This window comes from Leptosomus discolor, chromosome 1 (assembly GCF_034619465.1).
Source record: "Leptosomus discolor isolate bLepDis1 chromosome 1, bLepDis1.hap2, whole genome shotgun sequence".
Taxonomy (NCBI): domain Eukaryota; kingdom Metazoa; phylum Chordata; class Aves; order Leptosomiformes; family Leptosomidae; genus Leptosomus; species Leptosomus discolor.
Window position 1 is genome coordinate 72,005,956 of NC_141391.1, and position 24,233 is coordinate 72,030,188.

The window sequence follows — 24,233 nt, forward strand, 5'->3', positions numbered from 1 at the left end:
ACTCAAGTTGAGCTTATCAGGTCAGCATTAAGCTTGTAGGTGAAGGAGCTCTGTCCATCTCCTAGGCATGCACAGGACCTTGAAAGTTCATGCAGCCTCTGAGAAGGTACTCAGAGCAAGAAGAAATAGGAATATTGTGACAACAGCAAAATCGTCCATAAGGGAGAAGAGTGGGCACTGGTAAAAAAAATGGATCATACCCATCTGTGCAGTCCTAACAGGAGACAGGGACCCTGGTCCTCCAGCTCAGCTGGAGCTGGGTCCACCTAGTGGGACCTGCTCACTTTGGTCACCGGTCCTCTGGCTACCTCCAAGCTGGCTTACAGAGAGGAATCAGGCTGTTGTCTTCCAGTCATTAAGGTCAGGGACCTGAGTAAAGGTTGCTGCAGCTCCCATCTAGTTCATATGCCATCTAGTTCAGTCTCCCTTCCAAGGTGACAAGGGCAAGCAGGAGGGAGGGCATCAGCATGTCTCATCCCACCATGGACCTGGGGGCTCAGAAGTGCTAGCAGGGGTTCCCTACTTGCCCCTAATTTCTGTGTGCCACTGAGAAAATTACTTAAGGTCACTGTGTCCTGACTCTTAAGGTGTAAAATGGGGAGTATGCAGCTTTCTTCACCAGTCTTGTCTCTGCAGCTTGCAGATGCCTTGGAGAGAGCCTGCTTCTGCTGCTCTGTTTGAAGAGCTCATAGGACGAAAGGACCTGCTTTAATCTGGGGTGTTTTGGCACCATCATAATACTGTCATTAAGGCTGTTGATAACCTTTTTAGCATACAAACTATTTTTTTTTTTTTAATTAGATGTCAACCTATACATGACCAAGTGTTTTCTGAATTGTTCCCATGAATCCAACAAATATTCTGCTTGGAGGGTATCACCAAAATTTCTACAGCCATGTGAAAATAGGAATAAATATAACCCAGAAGGTTTGTTTGTTGTTCTGAAAGGTTCTCAAACAGACAAGATTTGCCTTGTTCATTATGTAAAGATCTAAAAATATGGTTACATGTAGACAAGAAAGAAAAGCCAAGAGGCCAGTTCTCACTCTGAGTTTCTCAGTCCCAGCTAACTCTGCTGTACCTCATAAGCAGCTCTGGATGCACACTACTGAAAATCAGAGCAAAATTTAGCCCAGCATCTACATCCCCCCCAAGGACCAGGATGGCAATAAATATTTTCAGCAGAGAAATCACTGCAGAGGCTTCTGGATGTTACTACTGACAGAGGGGTAATTTTTGTTTGTCTTGCTCTCAACCCTGAACACACTTGGAGATATACTGGATAGAAGCCAAAACTTGATTATTTTACAGCTCTGAACACAAGAGATTGGGTGGATACTGCCTGACTGATTTCAGCCTGTTCTTACTACAGCGCAAAAGACTGTCAGAACAAGATGCGAAAAGCTCCAGCCTTATCCTATTTCTGTACAGTTCAAGGGGACGTTAGGAACATCAACAATTTACTTCCTCATAATTCAATCCTCAGTTCATTTTAAGTTCAAAGGGTCTTGATCGCCCTGAAAATAAAACAAAACACAAACTGTCTATAGGGAAAGTACTGCCTTTTTTTTTTAAAAAAAAAAAAAAAAAGATGCCTTTACAGAAATATAAAGAATCTATTTTTAACACTTGACATTTTATTCACAAAGGAAATACAAAAACTCCTCTAGTGGAAATAAGTCTACAAAGATCTGGATAGATGATCACAGTAAAATCTTAAAAAGGAAAAAAAAATGAGAAAAAAACCACAATTAGGTTATCTAAACTATCGCTGCACAATTGTAAATGCTTTGTTCAGTCCAGTTGTAAATGTCTTAAATAATGCAGTTTTCATCACTTCCCTTGGAAGATTATTCCCTAGCCTTGCTTACATCACTGCTAGGGCCTATCATTTACAGTAAGCCAAAACAGTCTCTGTCTTTATTCCATACTACTCGTCCCAGTTCTCCTCCCTCCTCACTACTCAAAAAAAAAATTACAGCATATCTAAGGGGAAGAAGGAGATACAGTATGAATAAAATCTGGATTTTTAGTGAATACAGCTAAAGGCAACGCAGAACAGCTTGAATTCAGAACGATCAAAACCACCCATTTAAAATGTGTTCCAAATAGCCATTTTCATTCTCTTATATGTTTGCTGCTTATTTTCTTAAAGAGAGACTGATACTTGCTGACTAGTAGGTATCGCATCTTGCTGATTTACAATGAAATGTGGCTTTACACTAAATTTCATATTTCTTTTTGCTGTCCAATGGGATATGCTATATATGCATCAAAGCAAGTAACCCTACCACATACCTTCATTCAGATTCTTAAATTCACTTTTTATTAGAGTGGAAAATGACAGGTGATAGTCCTTATTTATTAACCACTTACTGGTTCGCTTCAAGCTGGTTTTGTCTGCAATTTGGAATTCAATTGAATCGCAAAAAAAATACTTTAGAATAATTTACTATTAAAGCAAACTAAAAGAAAAGCAGATAGAGAAAGTGCACAAAGCATGCTTTTTGTTTAAAACTAATAAATCTGTAAAACAAAGCAAGCCTTGTCTAACATTAAAGAATTGAAAACGAAACGATGGTTTCTGATCGCCAGAAGACCTCAAAGTGTGCTGCCATCGTAACCATATTTAGTCCTCAGGCCTTTGGAGTGAAGCAGTGCCTTAGGCAGTCTGAGGATGCAGAATGGGGCTCAAAACACCCAGTGTCCTGTAGGAAGAGCTATACATCCTGGCCAAATACTAAACACTTGGAGCAGGGGTGGGAGTGTAGGTGCCTCTCCTCTTCTCATGCCTGTATAGTACAACCTGTATGTGCCTAATAAATTGCAGCAGATGATAGGAAATGGTATGTGTGTGTGTCTCTAACCTGAGAAACCCAGCTCCTGGCTTGGGTCCATCCCCAAAGAGTTAGATCCAAAATTTCCAGTCGCACCTACTTTTAACACAGAAAATGAAGGAAGAGAACAATTTTCTTGGCTTTTTTATCTCCTCTCACATTTCTCAGCACTGAGGGACCCAGTCCTTATACTGAACAGAAAAAAACAAAGAAAGCGTTTCCCCTGCAGCACGGGACAGATGAGAGTCTTCAGTTTTCAAGACACAACAGCAAAATATTCAGCCAATGGCTTCTCTCAAGTTGGACTCTCTTTAAAGCTTTGTAAGAAAACCTGTAGCTTTTAAATAAATCTGGATGGTTTTAGTATACTGTAGTAACTTCAGACTTTCATGAAGCCTCTCATGATTTCAAACTTAATTTAAAAATTAGATTTCTTTCTGAAAAGCAAAATGTACTTAAATTACAATCTAAAGAAATTTCCTTTTTTTCATTTTCAAAGTTATCGGGTTTTTTAACCACATTGGTAGAGGCCTGCCCCAGGGTATGACAAAAATTCCCTCCAGGAATAAACGGCATGAAAACCATACCAGATGGCGATGGCAATCGCTGATAACAAGGATACGTGTTACCGTATTTTTGTCCTATATGCATTCATTTAATGCAACATTTTTTTTTTTTTTTTAAAAAAAACAAACCAACAATTAGCACACAAATATCTGGAAGACAATCAGGTGGTAAGCGTGTGAAGCAGTGTGATGCAAGGTGGGCTCCCTTCCCCTGCTCCCTCCTTCCCTGGTCCCAGGGCTCTGGGGAAGCGTGACACCCCTCCCTGTGCGATGCCCTCTCCAAAGAGCCATCCCTTTGTGATGCGGCGTGGTGGCAGGAGGCATCCCTTCCCTGAATCCACCTCTTCCCCTGGCCTCAGGTGCCTGCCCCGTTGCCAGACGGTTGGGCAGAGCTGCACGCAAAGCCGTACCCCATCCCGGCCCTCTCCTGGGCAAGAAGCCCCCCGTGAAGAGCGGCAGCCTCAGCGGATCACCCCTCGCAGACCTAAGGAGAGGCAGTTAGGTCAGCGCTTTGCTCCCAGCCTGGGCATGCAGATGTTAAGAGGAGGGAGCAAAGGGGAACGGTTGAGCTCGGTTGCAGCCTGCGCTGACCTATATTGGTGAGAACAAGCTGCGGGGAGGAAAGAAGCAGAGAAGGAATCAAAAGAGATGAAACTGGATCAACTAGTTGTGCCTGGACTGGAAATACTCTCATTAGAGGGAAGCAAAGGGAAAAATGCGGGCAACCCACGGCTCCCTGTAAAGCAATTAAACTGAAGGCTGCGGTATTGATAACGCATCCAGAAAAAAAAAAACCACCAACCCTCAAATGCTTCCAAACAGCTTTTCTGCAGATGCCAGTCAGATCTGACAGTTATTAAGAGTTTTATTGCCACAGGTCTTTTGCGTTGACATGCACCCTTTCGCTCCCCACAAAGTGTTCACAACAGTTTCCCGTCAACGAGGACTTGATGATGGAGTGCAGAATGTATGTGAATAAAGGTTTGTGCCAGTTTAGGGCTTACACAGCACTTCTTGTGGTCTTTCTCTGCTCTGAAGGTAAATTCTGGGTGTTTTCATTACTGTGAGACAGGCATTGCTGAATAAATGACCATCATAATTGGGAAAAAACACCACTTTTTTAGTTCTTTTTTCTTTTGCAGAACTTTTTTTTTTTTTTTGGTAAAAAACCTCACATTTTTATACACTCGGAAAGCTTAGATGATGTGTTATAGTGGCAGGAGTATGTTGCTGGTTCTTCAGTTCTCATGTTCTGCAGTAGTGTGAAGAAAACAATCAATGCCTTGGCTTTTTCGTCATTTGCCACAGGAAACATTGCTACGTTACTGGCTTCTTACAGGGTATCCAAGACTAGGAATCTGTGAGATGGCAGTTTTTCAAGTTGTGTTTGGCTGTATTTTACTCTCTCTCTCTTTGATTAATTGATTATGGATAAAACAGCTTCTGCAGCAGCAAACAGTATCAAGCTCATCACAAGTTAAACAGAAAGTTATAAAAGAAAAAGTGCTCACCTCTTTGCCCTGTCTTTCTCATCTTCATCCATTAGATTGTCTAAGCAGTTTTTTCTGTGGAAGGAATGTGAGAATCATTAAGAATTGTCATTTTGTTAGCTCTACTTGCAGGTTAATCTCAGAGTTGCTCTATTTCGTTTTAATAACAGAGTGATGATATCCAGGTCAGATAAATGTGTCAGCAGTGCTTTATGCCACAGTCCTTGATTTTAGGAAACATACATTGTGAATAATGTTATTCCTGAGCGTCACGCTAGCCTTAGGGGCTCCAGCCAAGGATCAAGGCTCCCAGGCGCAACATAGTGTGCCAGCACAGTACAAAAACAGCCACTCTTGGTGGATTTTTTCATATGGAGGTTACTCTCTACAGACTTGCAGGCTGGATGAACCCTGGGGTCTGTGCAAATTAAAAAGGCATTTTCAGTGCCCCCATGTTCCCCCCAAAACCATCCCCAGTGCAACAGCCAGCATCACTCTGACTTCTCAGGTGGAGCTTCCTACTGGGAGGCTCTTTGCCCTCCTCTATGGGCCCTGACCCAAAGCCAAAAGAGACAGTAGTCTCTCTGCTGAATTACACCCCAAATTGAAAGTGTCGTCATAAATCCCAGTGCCTAAGCTGCACTGTGAAAAAACCTCCCTGTAGCCCAGACAGACCGCCTGCCTGGTGGTGCTGGCACCGAGCATGGGGACTGCACCATCCCGGTCACTCTTTTTGCTAATCTTCACCAAAATGTTGTGACCTGCCATCAGGTTTACATTCCAATTGCTCCAGCAGTTGGAGCTGTAAGGAGAAAGTATGCTGAGCACAAGATGAGTTCATAAGGCCACAGAGTAAAAGAGGGTAAATTTGGTAAATCAAGTAGATTTGTGTAGGGAAGGCAAAGGGAAAAATACAAGAGCAGCCCAGCCTCAGAAACACTTGTCACCAGCTCACTGCCCAGCCTCCTTTTGTCCATGGTCTTACGAGAAAGTGATGCTTGAGCTGTAACAACTTCAGCCTGAGGAGGAAGCCCTGTGCTGCTGCAGCCTCTCACAGCACCTTGTGCCCATGCCAGGCACGAAAGCCGCGTGCTGCTGCATCCCACACAAATATTTTCCAAACTGGCAGCCCGATGCTGCTACAAACCCTGGATACTGTCAAAGCGTCATTTTCAAAGCAGCGGTGTAATGACAGGCAATGATAACACTCGATTTCAAAAATCAATGTTTCTCATTTAATGAGTCCTCAACATGTAAGACACAAATAAAATTGGAGAGGGGAGGAGAGAAGTTAATTGCTATGCATTATTTAAGCCCATGGTATTTTCTACATATGAGTCACACAGAAATTTGCCTGTTTAAAGAACATTTTGTGAAAAAAACAGGAGTGAAAACTTATTGATAGTAAGAACAGTGGACAAATTCCCTCTTTCTACTAGTTCTCTTACACTAATATTCCACCTGCTCATTACTCAACAGTTAGCTAAGAACATGAAACTACCCTTATTTTTTATCGAATATATGAGCAATGAGGAATTAAAGCCACGGGTCACTGATTGGAGGGTAAAGCTACTAATTCATGGCATTCAGCTCACTGATGGAAGAGCATAAAGAGGAAATATGAAGGCCGAGGGACTGGCTTTTTCAGTCAAATTTAAATTCCTGAATTCTATTATACAGAACAAAATAACAAATAATACCATGTAGTTTTTAAGTGCTTTTTCAGGTGTTTATTTGGCCTTGCAAACCAGCCAAGTCAGCCATATCACAATCCATATTTTAGATTTGGAAAATTTATAGACCCAGTTAAATTTTATTCACCAGTGTTTTACAAATACTTTAAGTGGTTACTTGCCCAGTCCAGAATCAGACTGCTAGCCCAACAAATGTGTTTTCAAATAATTCAGGATAAAATGTAGTGACAAAATTCCATGGTTTTTGTTGTTATTTGCTCACTTACTGCAATGAAAATGTTCACCTATGTTATTCAAGAATAAAGAAGGCATCAGTAATATGATTAGGGTTAGCATTTAGGATTTTGCTGCCTTTCTTTGCTAGACCTTTGCTCAAAATGCTCTGTTGTGTGCACCCTTGTTGAATCTAGGGTATGACAAGCAAAGTGGGGCAGTGTCAGCAGAAGTCACTTTCTCTGAATCCTTGAAGGTCTTCCTCTGCTGCACCAAGGCCTCCTCTGGTTGTAACAGATTCCCAGTCGGAAGCAAGGATATCGGAACAAGAGCTCTGGGTGGCTCTGAGGAAGGATAGGGGTGGATGGGGCAGTCAGCATCAGTGCTGTGCAGCTCCGGCTGTTTTGGAAGGGCACAACATACCCAATGGAAAGGGGCTTCCTACAGCTGTATCCTATAAACTGTCAAGGAATTGCACTGCCAGGAAGCCTCTACCCTTATGAAAGAGCAACAGGTCTAACTGGTCCGTTCTGCCAAGGATTTGGCTAGATCTGTAAAGCAATTCATGGCCAGCTTCCAGTAAACAAGGTTTCTCACTGACTGACATGAAATTCTGGACCTGCTGTGCTGTTGGTAATGTTAGACAATATCTAATTGTCATTTTGCTTTTGTTTGTTCACACAGTAAAACCTCCAGAGCATCGTAAGCATTGCTGACAGTGTTTGCCAGTACATATGTACCACATGAAATTAAAACTATTCTCAATAAAGTAGATACAGCAGAGTATGCAACTGCTGCAAACCAGTGCTGCCATCCCTCTCTTGAGCCACACCAGATGCTGGCTTACACCTGCAAGAGAAACCCATGGCACGGAGCTTAGATATGTGCTTAGTGCAATATGCTTGCTTTAGGTTATCCTCCCAGTCCCTCAGGTGGGAGAGTCCCAAAGAGCAAACTGGAAATCTACTCTCTCTTTCCAAAGAGAATTTGGAAATCTATGGGTAACAACACCACATGATGTAACTCCTGCCAATGGAGTATTTAACAGTGACAGTTACATTTGGAGCTTCATTAATATCATCATTATCAAAAAGAAGTGAAGACTCTATCACTCAAAATTATGGGAACCACCTGGAATAAGGAGGAGAAAGCTCACATATTCCCATCAGGGTGGTACTCGGACAGATACCCAGAAAGATGCATATCCGCAAGCAGGGAAAGTGGCATTTTGGAAACAAAAGACTAGCTAAAACTGTTAACTGTGTACCCCTAGCTTGGTTATCAGATGGAGAATTACAGCACAAACATGCCCCCCACATTCATTCATACAATGAATAGTTGCTTGGGAAAGAAGTAATTCAGGCAGAGTGCCAGCTCGCTCCAGGGACTCTCCAGAAGAAAGGTTGCACATGTTTATTTTGATACAGTCTATTCCCAGTGGACACAGCGCTTGCACTATAAAATTCATCTGGCACTGATCACCTTATCCTGTGCTAGAAACATGTTTTTCTAGCGAGTTAAACTACTACTCTTCTGTGTGGGTGAGACTGGTTTCACTCCTTCCTGCCCTGCTGCTCATAAGGACATGCTATAAAATGACTGACACTCAAACGTAAGTAATCAGCTGTTGATTTCCCACTAAGTTGCCACGTGTCCAGCTAATCTCAGTTCCTACAAATCAGCCTGACATTTAACAAGAATTTTTAATCACATTTGTTCAACTCAGCTGAGTTAAATCAGAGATGTAAATTTCTTTTAGAGGTCCTGGGATGTGCCTGGGGAAGCCTGGTGAGAAATCACAGTGCCTGTACCTCCCTGCCCCTGTGTTGGGCAGCTGCGGGGAAAGACTGGGCTTTTCTTCCCCTTCATTCTCTAGCATGGTGGGGTGTTTGCCTCCACCACCCCACAGGCCTGCTTGGGGTATTCAACCACTTGTCCTGTATAGGGCATGCTCAGCCCTGGGGAGAGGGGTGCTGCCCACCATACCCTGGTGTTGCTTCCCACCCACTGCAGATATACCTGAGCCCTCCCTCACCCTCAGACCACTTAGGATGCTAGTACAATGCCACCATCCTAAGTAAAGATGATGATATTGCACTTGGAGAACAATCTTCTCACAGACAGGGGATGGGCAAGTGTTGTATGGAAAATTGGGACACTGGGAAGAAACACCTTGAACTACCTTCTGGCCTCTGGGCAGACCCTCCCCAACAACTGCTATCTTTGTGAAGAGGGAAGAAAAAGTGCAACAGGGTGGAGGGTAGACATGCTCCCGTGTCTTCCAGACACATCGCTCAGCCTCCAGTGCCCATCTCTGCTGAGCGTTACTTCTGCAAGACTCTGCCTCCACAGGGAGTTAGTGTCCAGTTCCCTCTCTGAAGGGGGGGAAATGGGCTGTTAGCAAAGAGCTCGGTGTTACAAAGGAGGCATGTGGGTATGTTCGGTGGTTCAGGATTTAAAGGCCAGACCCATCCCTGCACAGCATCCCGTGTACAGTGAGTAGGATCCAATACATAGGAAGAAGGCACTGAAGAGAGGTACAGGCTCTGGGCATGAGCCAGGGGGGCCAATTTCTGGCCACCCACTAGCATAGGGGACAGTGTGGCTATGTTGCTATGCTGGCACCACTGCCAGGTCCCCTGCCCACGGTTGATGGACAAGGTCTGATAGGCACTGTGGTTGGACAACAGCACTGTCCCATGGGTGCTCCGCAGTGTGGATTAGATGGGTACTTGCCCACACCAGGGAGCACCGCTGTTGCTTGGCGTTAGCAGCTGTACCCCCTTCTTCTCAGATAAGGCAGAGCTCTGAAATGAAGTAAACCACACTAACAAGTAAAGTATTTCACTTCCAAGCCTTGCTGGGGGGCGAAGAGAAAGATTAGCAAATGGGAAGCATCAGGAAACGTCACAGGGTGACAGGCAAGAAGTGACCATCTGACTATTTTAAATGCCTTGTTCCATGTTTCTCTGACATGGATTAAGCACTCAGGTACCCCACCATGAGAACTAAGGCACAAACACACACAGGAAGGTTTGTATAAACACAAATCAGAATAAATCGTCAGATTCACAGGCACATCAAACTGAACTGTGCCCCTCCACCCTTACCTTTCAGATGGAAACCTATGAACTGTTACAAGAACATGCTGGAGTTCATAATTAAATACAGCACGACCCCACCCATAGCAATCAAAACTGATTTATCAAAATGTAAACAGAGTAGCCCTAAGAAAAATTAAGAAAAGATAGTAAAAGATCACTTTCCTGATGATATACATTGTTATTTGAGAAGGAACTATGACTTTTCAGTGGGAGAATGGCAGTTTGCAGTTACCACGGGTCATGTAATGCCACGATTGTTGTAGGAATTACTGTTTTTATGAGCAAATGAAAAATCCAGTAGCATGGTAAATGTCTAGCTTTAGAATTATGACTATTTTTGCCTGACAGTGTGCAGCTTAGTCTTCCTGCATTTAGTAGATTACCACTAGAGAAGAGGTTGTTTAGAGGTTTCCAAAAAAGAAAAGAAGGAAACTTTTTGAGAAAATATTGGACTTCATGAACCTCATGGGCTTCTCCATTTTTCATACATATGTGTACAATGAATCTTTAGATGATAACGGGCTTAAAGTAAAACAGACATTTCAAAATTATCTGAATGTGGACAACGAAACTGTCTGAAAAATAACCTGAATGTGACACAAATTAACACTCTGAACTGGGGATGGCAGGGAGATGCTCACAGGTAATGCAGCTGAGTGTTATGAGATTATCACGAAGAGAAGTAAAGGCTCAGAACATATTCTGGGTTTATTCTTTATATTATTCCCATTTAGTGGGAAGAGCTATTTCTTTCTGTAGGTCAGAAATGCTGCTCCTACTGCTGTGTGCTATTTGACAGCTTCCCCCCTCTACCCCAGTGCTGGCTGAATTTTCGGATGAGTTGCCTGTGAACCCTCCCTGGATGTGGTATAATTCACATTGGTTTAAGTCAAGAGTGAGATGGCTGACGTCAGCAGCGCCATGCTGGAGCACGGCCAGGGTAAGTGAGAGGCGTCCTTTATCTCTAGTTTGTGAGCAATGCGTAAAGTTTGTGTGGCACTTAGGATCTCTGATGAAGATCAGTACATACATGCTCATTATTTTCCTTAGTATTATTATTATTATTACTGAATGGCTTTAGTCATTCAGACTTCAGTGAACAGGCTAAGTGAATCCCTGGGTTCAACCACTGCTCTGCTCTCCCCTCGCACGGCTGGAAACAGAAAGGCAAACAAATTAAACTAACATTAATCAGCAAAGACTGCCATCTGTATAACTCGGAGCGCTTCTCCGCGTGCCCGTCCCCTTCCAGCAATGCTAAACAGGATTAGCCTTCCGTGGGCGGACGGGGAAAGTAGGTCAGTTTGGTAACATCGCTGCGTGTGATGAACGGAGGCTGTGACTGCAATGGTCTGCTGGCAGCTCTCTTGCCTTCTGAATGGGCCGCGGCGATGAAGCGTCTGGGTTTGTCACGGCGGGCACGAGGTGGCTCAGACCCCTGCGTCCCTGCAGGACAACACCTGCCATTTGCAGAAGCAGGGTTTTTGCAAAGCCTGGCTGGTGCATTTGGGTTAACGGGTGCATTTCAACAAGGAAACTGAGGCACGGGGCAGCAAAAGGCTTGGTTATTACTAGTTTGTGCACAGCCAAATATTTGTCAAATCTTATGCTTCAGCAAAGCAGCAAGGGACAGTAAATCATCCAGCAGAGGTATTCTCTTTCTCTACTGACTTTATTGGGTGCGTAGGGATGGTGGCAGGAAAGCCAAAGCTCACCTAAAGCTGACACTTGCTGGGCACATCAAGGGCAACAAGAAGAGCTTCTGCTGCTACATGAGTAGTAAAAGGTTGAGGGAGCTTGAGGGAACTTGAGCCGTACAATTTGATGGGGCCTGACACCTGTCTCCATGGGTGCTGGGAGAGTTGGCAGAGTCCGTGCTAGGCTGATCTCTCTCATCTTTGAGAGGTCGTGGAGATGGAGGAGGTCCCTGATGGCTGGAGAAAGGCAAATGTCGCCTTCAAAGAAAGCTAAAAGGGTGATCCAGGGAGCAATAAGCCAGTCAGCCTCACTTTTTCCTGGGAAATCATGGAGCGAGTCCTGTTGGAGCACATCTCTGGGCATATGAAGTAGAAGGTCATCAGAAATAGTCAGCATGGATTTACCAAGAGTAATCTGACTGCCTGCTATGATGAAATGACAGGATCTGTGGATGGGGAGAGAGCAGTGGATGTCATTCATGTCGGCTTCACGCTCAAAGGCAGGGCTGTCGTCATGGGGGAGACACAGAAAGGCTGGAGGAAAGGGCTGACAGGAGCTTCATGAAATTCAGTGGGGACAACTGCCAAGTCCTGCACCAGGGAATGAAGAGACTTGGGCTCTGATACAAGCTGGGTATGGAGTGACCAGGGAGCAGCTCTGCAGGAAAGGTGCTGGGAGTCCTGGCAGGCAGCAAGCAGCAAGCTGTGCATGAGCCGGTGGTATGCTTTGGTGATGAGGACAGCAAACAGCACCCTGGGCTGCATGGACAGAAGCACAGCCCAATCAAGGTAGGGAATTATGCCCCTTGACTCAGCACTTGTTAGACCACATCTAGGTTAGTGTGTTGGGTTTTTGGCCCCCATCAGCACAGAAGATATAGATTAACTTGAGGGAGCTCAGCAGAGAGACCCCAGTGTGGTGGGGGCTGGAGCACTTGCTTCATGATGAGGGGCTGGGGAGCTGGGCTGGTTCGATCTGGACAAGAGATAGCTTTGGGGACACCTAACAGTCCTCCCATTTGCAGGGGGTCAATGAGGAGCCAGAGTCGGACTCCTCATGGTCATGCAGGATGGGACAGTAAGAAATAATGTGTGTAAGTTGAAAGAAGAGAGGAGAAACTTTTCTCCATGTGGACAGCCAGGCAGTGGAGCAGGCTGCCTGGAGAGGCTGTGCCATCCCCACCCTTGGAGGCTTTCAAGACCTGACTGGGCAAAGCCCTGAGCAGCCTGGTCTGACCTCAGAGCTGGCCCTGCTTTGAGCAGGAGGTTGGACTGGAGACCTCCTGAGGTCCTTTCCAACCTGAATTGTCCTGTGATTCTGGATCTACTGGGCTGGCTACCACTGGGAACATCCTAAGCATATCAGCCCCCCCCGCCCCGAATTAATGTTCCTTTATTATATATGTTCCTGAAATCTATTTTATTATGCTTTTGCTCTTCTGTGCTACAAATAGCTTGTGCACTGTCTCCCCTACACTGACATCCCTCCTGCTTTATAAACCTGCCATCTAGGAGAAAAGAATGTGAGATACACATCTTAACATTGTATGTCTGTATGTCAGGCATCTGTCATGTCACTTTTAGATGTTAATTTAAAAAATATTCACTTTATGATAGAATTAGCAAAAAAAAAAAAAAAAAAGAAGAAAAATGCCTCTCATGAGAATGGCCCTTGACTGCAAAACCTGTTATTCCTCTCTCTCTACATCTCATGTTCTTAATCTGTTTTAGGTATTTATAAAACTTTAATCCTCATAGTATCAGAAGTCCCGAATGTACAAAGACTTTAACATGTGCTTAACTCTATGCTGCTATAAGTAGTCCCTCATGTATGTGTATCTTTGCAAAATCCAGACCTAAATGTGGAGGTAGAGATTATTTTGCAATTATTAGCTCTGAAATCTTGAAAATGGTTTCAGTTATAAAGTATTCTCAATTGTAAGAATCTGTTAAAGTTTATTTGCTTCTGCAAATATTTAAATAAGTAGAATAATATAACATCTGACCTATGATCTTCTGACGGTCAAATGCTCAGCCAGTACAGGCAAACTAGCAGAATATGTGAGTATAACACTATAAAGATTTATTTGTCAAAAACTCAAGAACTGTTGTTTTGTTTGGCACAAACCACCTGGGAAACACCAACACAAGCAGAAAATCAGTCTTTTTTGATGGGACTGTTGTCAAACTCGCTCTATTTTTTTTTTTTTCCTGGCAGCAATAGTCCTGACAAGATCCTTTTAATCCTTTCCATCTAATTAAACAGGCTACAGTGGCACTGGAGTATAAATCAAGATGTCCAGGAGCTGTCAGGTTGGTCTCATTCCCCTCACTCATTTATTTGTTTGTTTGTTTGTTTGTTAACCACTTATGGATGGCTCTCAAAGAACTAAATTGCTCTTTTTCTAAAAGCTCTGGGCCTGGGAGTAATTTTTCTAGCAGCAGAAAAACTTACTCCAGAGAGGAATTCTGAATTTTTGACAATGCCGTCGAATTAATTGTCATGATTTACACCAGCTGTGGTGGTGTCCCCTCCGTACATAAGATGCTGAAATAAGAGGCCACATGTTTCTGCAGAGATTTCAGCAAGAAAGCAGAAACTGAACATGAAGCCAAATTTCCTTCTAGTTTTAGGTGGGGGGAAACGTGACCTTCCCTGCAGAGTCTGGAAGAAGCAACAACTTCCCTGCCCTATGCGAGAGGCAAAGCTGTGGCCTAAATCTGCTGCTGTACAGGGGGAAAAAATCCCTATACAATATAAAGAAATAAATACAGATATCAACACCAGTAATCCCATCACTTTTGTGTTAACAGCTTGATAACATATCTGCTTATAACTCACACACTGCACTAAATTTTCTGCTCTATAGTAACTATCATATCCCTGTCAGCAGAACTAAATATTTAATCATCTGGGGAGATGAATCATGAAAAGCTGTTTTGGGGAGATATTTTTAAACGGACAATTTGTTGTCATTTAATTTTGAGAACTTGCTGTCTCTCTCTTCTCAGGAGGGACCCTGCAAGCCTATGACCATATAGACACTTTGTGTTGTACGGCTTGCTGTCTCCCTTGCAGGTGAAACCATGTAACCTACAGGGTTTTAAGGTCATTTCTGACAAGATCAAGGCAGGAGGGTGCAGTCAGCTCAGGGTTTGGCTGAGCACCACTAAGCCTAAAAACATCGTGAGGCCAGAGACACACAACCTGCCTGGTTGTGTGGCGCTTTGTGGATGAATGCTCTCCAGTTGTGGTCCCCCAATTTTGTGCCCGAGTCCATAAACCTGCCCAGAGTTCAGCCACAGCATTAGACCAAGGTTGCACCTGCATTTTGCACCATCTCAAATGTTTATGCCCTTGAGCCCCTTCTATCTCAGGCTGCGCCACGCTCCAGCTGCGGCGCCAGCACATCCCCACCGATGTGCGAAGTGCCGCTGTTCTCAGCCTCTTCGTGCTACCAGTGGTTCCCATTTTTAAAATGATAAAGTTTCTCCAGTGTGATGTAAAATTCAAATCAGGTTTTACAAAATGAATCTCTAAGGAAAAAGGATAATTATTAAAGAGCTTCATTAGTGCTTTGCAATCTTAATTATGATAATTATATTTTTGTAGCTAATATAACTGAACTCCTGCTTTTAAATCCCATTAATGAGCATTTTTCATCCTTCTCCTACTGGGCCAGCAAAACCATAATGTTGAACTTTATATTTACAAAGGTCACTATTTTTAATAAAAATGATGCACTGTTTACTTGAGATTTCCATTCCCTTTCATCTGCACTTTGAAGGTTCACCTTCTCCCAAGATGAAAGAAATGAAGGAAAGGACAGATGAATTCAGCAGCTTGGGCTCGACTTTCCTTCCTGGCAACAAGAGGGCACAGTCCCTGCACCAGGATGGCAGCTGCCATCAGGGAAGCCTGTGACACCGCTGCTCCCTGGGAAGCACAGATTTAAAGCTCTTCTTTTCCTGAACAGCCCAAGGGCTGAGCTTCACCTGCTGTGGGTCCCCATGTGGACTTCAACGACAGTGAATAGGCAGAGGATGCAACCCACTACAAAACACAGAGACTTGCCAGGAGGAGGAGATCAGGTAGTTGCACAGGGCTGCTCTGCCATACCAGAGTGGTCCCACAGGCGAGCAGGAGACTGAGGGGTCACAGGAGCCATGCTGCGGTGGCCAACAGTAAGTGATGGTCAGGGCCAGGGGAAAAGGTGGCAGCTAGGGGGAAAGGTCAAAAGAATTGTCAATTCTCAATTAAAAAGAAATGCCTAAGTTCACAAACTATTCATCTGGTGTGCAAGCAGGAAAAGGCATCTCCCCAACCAGCTACTGGAAATCTTGAAAGGTGCCAGCAAGTGACACCAGTATAAATGGTCTTTTCTGAGTACAGTTTATAACCCTGATGACAGAGTAGAATTTGCTGCTGTGCCCTACATTATAAACGACCCAGCACCATCCAGATGCAATGGACTATTGGAATTTTTGTATGAATCTCTTTGCAGACAAATATTTTACAGTTACTAACACAGAGAGAGAGTAAAAGATCAAAGAGGGAAGAGCATACAAATTCAGATATCTCAATAAAGAAATTAAACCAATAAAGCATATATTGAACATTATCTGCCCATTAATCTCTGGAGTAAATTCAGAAAACTAATTAAAAGCTTCTACACAGATAAATGATAAGCTGCTTTATTCAATGAGCTCAACATACGAACAAACAGAGGTTTGTGTTGATATCATCATTATTAGCAATTGCATTAAAGCAAATAATTTTTGCTGTGCTACTGGGAATACAGTGATTTGAAAAACAAAATGTTAAGAGATGAAAAATTCCAACCTTTACTGTATTGAATGTATTGCATTTCCTGCTCTTTTTTTATTTATTTCAGGTAATGATAATTCTTACGGGTCAGCACAACAAAAAAATAAGACATGAAGAAGAAAAAACAAACCCAAAGCCTGTACAGAAGCAGGAGAAATCCCTGCATAATCATTCTCCAGTGGATGTCCAGCTTTAACGGGCAATAACGCCTTCCCGCAGGGGAAATTCTCTAAGTCATCAGTTCTTACTGCACCTTGTGTCCCTTTTCTGCTATTGGCTTCAACATTCGCAAGGGATTTTGCCTTAATTTTACAGGGAGGTTTTTGCCTCCTCAACCGTAATTGATAGATGTTCTATTTTTGTGGTGCAACACCGCTGTCTTGCGTGACATGGCACGGGGAGACTGCAAGGCAGCCAGCCTTGCTCTCCCTTGGTGCTCCGGGAACAGCCCCCATCCCAGGCATCCCTTTGGATGGGTGCAACTCGAAAAGGGGGATCCTGAAGAACACTTAAGATAACAAATTTTACAGCTTAAGCCGTGCGTTCAATTTAAATGCAGAGCCTGAAATAATTAATTTCAATATATAGTTGATCCTGAATCTGGTTATTTAGGATCAGTTAAAACTGATCTGGCTCCAGGATTCAGATATCCTCCTAGGGATCCTACACAAGGAAATAACTTGAAAAACTTGATTTTTTTTATCCATAGCAGATTCCAGTGACCCAGGGCTGATTAACATAAAAACAAACAGCTTCAAACTGACGAAGTAGGGGAATGAGAGAGAACTGTAACTGCTTTTGTTTATATTTTTTATTCATACACCAGCATCTTCCTACTTCATATTGTACATTAAACTCTCCCTATTGACCAAAATGAAACAGAGATTTCAAAAAGTCTCAGGCTAATGTCCTCTTGAACATGGGCTAAATGCAGGATACAGTCCACAGAGTGTAAAGTACACTTAAATTTTAACATATTCACTCAGCTGCGGCATTTCAGAAACAGAGAAGTCATTAAAAGCCCCATAGTGAAATATCAAATTATGCCTCTGCCAGATATTAACTTTGAAAAGAAAGAATAAAGACACTCTGAAAACCACAGTGAAATACTAATGTGCTGATTCACCCCGCGCTTGGAACTGCAAAATAATATATCTCTTCTGTGCCAAATGATATTGGTAGGAAAGCATCTTTTGGCTATGATGGGTGCTGCTTTCCATTCTGAATGTGCATTTTCCCTTTCCACTTGCAAGAAAATTTGCTGTCAGAATGTCAAGCTGACTTGCTATTTTATTTGCCGTCTGCGTCCAATATTCATACAGACACACAAAGTATGTATCTATGTCCCAAAAAGCCTGAGTTGTTGCACACTGTTACCTATCCTTCATAATTAAAAACTAGGGGTAAAAACTAGGAGGGGAAAAAAAACTGACATAATTTTAGACATCTATTCACACTGAATCACTTTTTATTTCAGAGCTCCATGGCCATATACCACCACATATAGAAAAATTAGACTTGAACCCTCAATGCACCATGAATTTTGCAGGTAATCTAAAAAAAATCAGGATTAACTATCCTGCAGAAAGCAAGGCTCTTTACATCCCATCTATTCTGTAGCCAATACTGTGACTACAGCTCTTGTAGTGGCTGATCTGTCTTTAAACAGGTAGTGAAGCATCAATGCAGCTCACTCCAGGTCTGCTAGTTTACATATTTACCCAGTGTCACCAAAACCAGGTTGTTTAGGGCAGCTCAATTTAGGGAAAAAAAAAAAAAGGAAAAAAAGAAAGAGGAGAGAATAAAGAGAAGCAGTTGGCAGGGAGCTGAGTTGGGGTCGGGTCAGGTCCTCTGGCTCATAGCCCCATGTGAAGCAGAGGTAAATTGCAGGGCTATGGGTTGAGATGGGGAGAAAAGAGAAAGTCCTGTGTCCTGTTTCTAAAATCCACACAAAAAAGAGGGATCCTGAAGGCAGTTTTGGGAACCCCAGCAAAAAAGCTGTTGTCACAGGATGGATTGGCATGTTTGGTTGTGGAGACGCTATTGCTGCTCCTTGTCCAGTGGGTTTAAATCAGTCTCAAGGGTGGCTGTAGAAACTGTAGCAACTTTAATATCTGCAGGAAAGACATTAAGTTATAGAAACTGTGCCAAAGGTAGTATAAAATTTGATATCACATCACTTCACTTTAAACGACTTACACTTCATCCTACTGCCGCACTATTTTGGGGTATTTGGGTCTGGGGATTTTTGCTTTTAAATAGAGAAATATTTGGTTCCATGTGGGTGTTTTTTTCCCCCCTCATCCTCCTTCCTTTAGATACTTCAAAAGGCAAGCTCCTGAGAAAACTCTTCTGCTGGTTCCTATTGTTTCCTACTTCAAGTGAAAAAAGTACATGATGTTAAATCTGAACACCAAGACTTTGTGAATGTGTAAACTTCAGAACTCTAAACCTTTCAGCCTGTGCCAATGTAAACCACCTAAAGTGAAGAGAATTAAGTACACTTTATCCTCTCTGACCATGATTGAACATGTTCCAGTCCTCCTAAAATCTGCAGCAGGGAGTCTATCAAATCCCCCAAAGCAGAGAGGGACTTTTTCAAACAGGCATGAGAAAAAGAGGGAGATCCTCATCCAAATCTCAGTCCCAGCCCTTTAGCTCTCTCCTTTGAAAATTCTCACCTTGTTGTTTCTAACCAACATTCTCAAGGACATGCCACACAAAAAACTGGAACCTGCCTTTGCTAAATGAAATGCTCCATATTCCCTAAATTTCTGGGAAAATTGAACAGAAATTTTAATAAGCACTTTTGCAGTGCACATTGGGGTCTGTCTATGTCACCCACCCTTTTCGATGTTGCTCCATTAATGTCTAACTGACCTGCTTACTAGAAAAACAGGCACTTTGGTCTGACCCCTGGAAGCCGAAAGGCTAAGATGAGCATTTTGGGAAGCCAGTTATGGGCTTTCTGTCCCTCAGGTAGCAACAGCCTCTCCCTGCCCTGCTTCCCTCCCTGCTCATGGCACCCTGGGCCAGCACCCTCTCCCCTCAAGTGAAAGCACCCCCAGGGGCCACGGCACCCCGCTGCCTTTCTCCTGCACAAGCACACACCATCCCCACTCTCCTTCATTGTACTGGATCCAGTGCCCAGGTCAGAGGCTCTGCATTGCCTTAAATAACACATCTTGTGCGGGTTGGAGCTGGATATCTGGGAGCACGTGAGTGCTGCTGCACCAGTCAAAGCCTGATGTACGCGTTGGCCATGAGGAGCTGGTGTTTAGCTGCCACTGCTTGGGTGGCCGAAAGGGTTTAAGCTGACATTGGGCAAGGGAAGCTGGAACAGAAAGCCATTAAAAGGCTGGCATTCCTTAGATTTGCTCTTATTTCTTTATCACTTGGAAATATTTTACTGGAATGAACCAAAACGCACTTGCAGCTGTGCTTCAGTTGCGCCACCATCTAGTTCTAGGCTATCTTAAACCTGACATCATCCTGAGAAATAATGAGGAGTCTTAAACTATACTGTGAAGCATGCAGTAAATTTTTAGTTGGCTAAAGAGCAAGGAGTGAAATGCGAGAGAATGTTTTTCCTGATATATTTTCTCTCTCTCTCTTCATGGAAATATTAATACGAAGGATAGTAATACTGCTACTGAATTCTGACCCACGTGGCTATAAAAATACATTACTTGCATCAGTCCAGGAGACAGTTCTCTCAATCTTGCTTCCTCTGCAAATGCAGTTAGCTTGCACTGGCACTTTGCAAAATCCTCTAAATTACTATTAAATTAAATACTTTTAATTTATGGAGGATTTCAGCTGAACTCCGATTTCTGTGCCATTAATTATCAAGTATTTTACTGACTCTGGGAAAAACATTAATAAATCAATCTAAATGAAGTCCCATCTTCCCCCCTGAACTGGGGATGGGTGTCATCAGTCACACTCTAACCTGAGAAGGTTATATTTCTCTTGGATTCATCATTAATCTAATTTCAAACCATGTATTTCTGAGTGGGCTCAGGGCAATATTTGCAAACTTTTTTTTTTTTTCTAAGCTAGTGATGGCAGTATATTTACCTGCCTGAATATGTGGATGGATTTTCTGAGGTCTTCTCTGAAATTTGAATTTGAAACAATTCCCCTTTTGCAACGTTAAGGTTGGTTTGTTTCTTTGTTGTTGTTGTTTTGTTGGTGTTTTTTTTCAGAAACAGTAATTACACTGGTTATCTTTTAGATCAAATATGACATCCAATGTATCCTTAGACACAGTGGAGCTCTGGGGAAGTATCAGTGGAAACACAGTCACTGACAAATCACTTGAATTGAAGGATGTGCAGATGCTCGAAAGGGTAGTTAGTCAGATGCATAAACATGGGTTTGAGTGCTGACCTCTCCACATCCAAAATTGAAAATATTGACGTTGATATGCATTGCTGGTCTTTAGTGTGCCTTTACATGGCAAAAAGATCTGCAGGGGTCCAATACAGCTAAGTCATGTCCCAAAACACAGTCTAAAGAGGACTGTAGTAGTAGAGCAGGCAGGTGAGATTTCAGATGCTGACAACGCTACCAGGGGCATTCTTATTACCACCTCAAAACAGTGTTACTCACAGTGAAAAAACAAGTGTGTTATTTCACAGACCAGTCAACAAAAGTAGATGTTCCTATTTCATCAGTGTTTCATCCTCCGTTTGCCAAACCCAACACAAATCTTGGCAAACGAAGCTATTTCATGAAGTTATGTGGACAGACTTAATGTATTAATCTTCACAGTGACACAGATTATTAGAAATTCAATGATATGTGGAATGTTTTATGATGTGCCTTCACGCTGATAAATAGCTAATCACCATATATTTGTGACAGCAGAGCATTACAGGGAGCAGTGATATGTGTTCTGAAAAACACCATCGGTCCTTTTACGCCCTCTGCATAATGCCCTATCATCTGCAGTGCTTAACTTTGCAGTCTTGCTTTCAAAAACACCAAAAAAATCATTATGAGAATCCTAACATTTGTCAAAGCCTCCTTTCTGGTCTTTTGTGCTGTTGTTTTTTTCAGTAAAAGTGCATTACATGCCATTCGACAGATGGTAATTGTATGTGTATTGAATTAAAGCATTGATTTTAATTTTCAAAGTCAACCTCACTCTCTTTTAGCTGAATGAATTACTTTTTTCATGAGAAAAAACATTGGTACTGGACTTCAGATACAGGATCAGAGCTTAGGCAGCTTGTCCTCAGGGGTATTTTCTGATGCTCTCTTTTTGAAATATTGAAAGGTTCTAACTTGCCTATTACCCAGAAAAAAAAAAGAGATAATATATCTCAGAACAGCTAGCACAACTCCTAAATTCATAGCTAGCTTTCAGCTATTTTGTGTCACATTCCAATTCCCTGGCTGCTAGGAAGATTTGCAATCACGCAGATAAGCAATAACAGGCTGGGCAAAGCTTGGATGAGAAACCTTGTAAGAAAATCCAGGTGCTGCTAGGAATTACACTGATTATGCCACGGATTGCAATCTATCTTTGAGCCAACGGTGAGGTACATTAAGAAGGCTCCCTGGGAAACAGACGCTTTCTGACCCTTTCCCCTGTATTATTCTTTTGACAGATGCAGCAGTTTTCCTTCTCTAGTCTACTCCTGAGGAACTAAACTGCAGATCGAAGCAGTCACTCTCATGTGGAAACCACAGGAAGAGGACGAAAAAAAAAAAAAAAGAAAAAAAAAAAAAAGAAGGATCATAGGTTGTCATCCCGAAGAGATGTTCAAAAAAAGACTGAAGCTTTGTGCCAAGTTTCAGAAGACAGGCTGCATCGCCTTCTCTTTCAAAACCCAATCATCACAAGCCAAGTCTCTGACCTGTTGCTCTTATCATGCATTCAAAGACATCTGCTGTTTCCTTCTTCTTAAACTATCAAACCAATTATCTTGGGCTCAGTTTGGATTTTGTCCCTCTCTGGATTGCATGAAGCTATTCAACCTGCCCTCCCAACTGCTCATGTCCCTGGTGAGAACCGCCTCCTCCCGCAGCATCACCCCATCCACGTGTGGTACTGGGGGAAATACCATTAGCCTGCCGGCATCCTCCAGCTCTTCAGCTGGGATGGAGAAATGAGGCCAGTCTCTGCTCTCACTCACATCGGTAAGGAACGACAGTAAGTCCTTCTAAATGAGTGGAGCTAAAGCTCTGTAAAATTGACCTGGAATTGCGATGTAGCACTATACACTGAGACACTAAAGTGGAGCTGGAATGACCAAGTGCAGCAGCTGCTTCCCTTTTATAAAGAGGTTTTCTGCTAATATGGAGTCATGGTTTGGATGAGGAGCCTGCCCACTCTGCACAGTTCCAGCCACGCTGCATGCTGTAGGTGTGACAGTCAGAATCGCGTAGTAGGCTGAACAAAGAAACTCTCTGGAGAGTTTAATAATTTATTTTAATATTGTGTCTGGATTCCTCCACACCTCAAGATTCTCTAGACATGCCATAGCTTTCCCTTGTTTCTTTATCTAGCAATTCAGTCCTTCCAAACAGGCATTATTACAAAATTCAGCATTAAGGCTTAATTCAATTCAAATTTACCACTGCCAAAAAAAATAAATAAAAAAAAAAACCACTCAGAAAGGTGTGGCTGATGTCCCCTCCCATGCATTTTTGCAGTTCTGCCAGTTTACATGACAGAAAATGCTAGTCCACACCGGTTACTGCGAGTCTTTTTTGCTCCAAGATCTGTGTTTCTTTTTGCAGCTGTGCAATAAAATGGGTTTTCTCTGAGGCATACACAGCAGAGACATACATAATCTTTTGGATGCCATGTTACGTGATGAAATTTTTCATGGTACACTTAGTCTGCGTAACTGAGTCCCAAGTAACTGAGAGTGAGATTGTGCACTGACCTGCTCCAAAGCAATTGTATTAGCCACCAAAAATGCAGAGGATCACATGCGTCAATCTGACTCTGTGCAGCACAGTGTTTATTATTTCTGCAATAAACTGTAGAAGAAAATAAAGTGTGAGAGCATCTCATTCATGTCTGACTGCCCTATTGCTATGGTATTACTTGACAGGAGAGGTAAATACAAGGATATATGCACAGGGCTTTTCTCTGTCTGGCCATGGTGTCTCTATTGCTGACCATTTTCTGGTTTTAATTCTTATTTTAGTCAAACTTCCTACAGTCTTTACGAGTGGATTATGTTGTTTTCTTGCTACTTCTTCCAGACTTAGACCAGCTACTGTTACCCTACTTCCATTTTAATGTGATAAAGGGAGATACTCGTTCAGGAGCTTGATGCATATTTGAGGGGTATCTGCTTTTCTAAAAAGGAAGGGAAGAACTGATGCAATATCTTCTCTGCATAGCTTTTGTTCATTAATAACTTTACTCCTGTAAAAACTGAGGGTGGATGAAGGAAAGGGGCTCATGCATGCATTTACATATTCCTTGAAACCAGAATTTGGGAACCTGATACTAATTAGAGCCATGGCTGTAATCAGGATTTTCTGAGAAGCCGATGCTCCTTGAAATGCAAAGGTGAACCTTACAGCAAAGCTTAGGATTGTTATTATACTAGAAATAATAGAGTGATGGCAGATCTTCATGTGGGGTTGAAAGAATCATGGTAATTACTGGCCTGTATCCAAGGACAATCATGAAGAATTTGGGGAATTAGCACCCTCTTCAAGGAAAAAGTCACTGGCTGCCCTGGGATGATGTGGATTTTATATATGGTTCTTTTGTTACTAAGATTACACAAGCTTTCCAGCCTTGTCTTTGCAAAATTATTAAAAGATTTTA

General features: G+C 42.7%; 1 protein-coding gene across 1 annotated transcript in view; it reads right to left on the reverse strand.

The window, feature by feature from the left end:
• The window catches only part of NPAS2 (neuronal PAS domain protein 2), a 106,147-nt gene that overhangs the window by 50,555 nt on the left and 31,359 nt on the right, over positions 1–24,233 (reverse strand). The window contains exon 2 of the mRNA XM_086482179.1: positions 4,915–4,968. Coding sequence (XP_086338305.1) covers positions 4,915–4,968 — 54 coding nt within the window. The remainder of the gene's footprint in view (positions 1–4,914; positions 4,969–24,233) is intronic.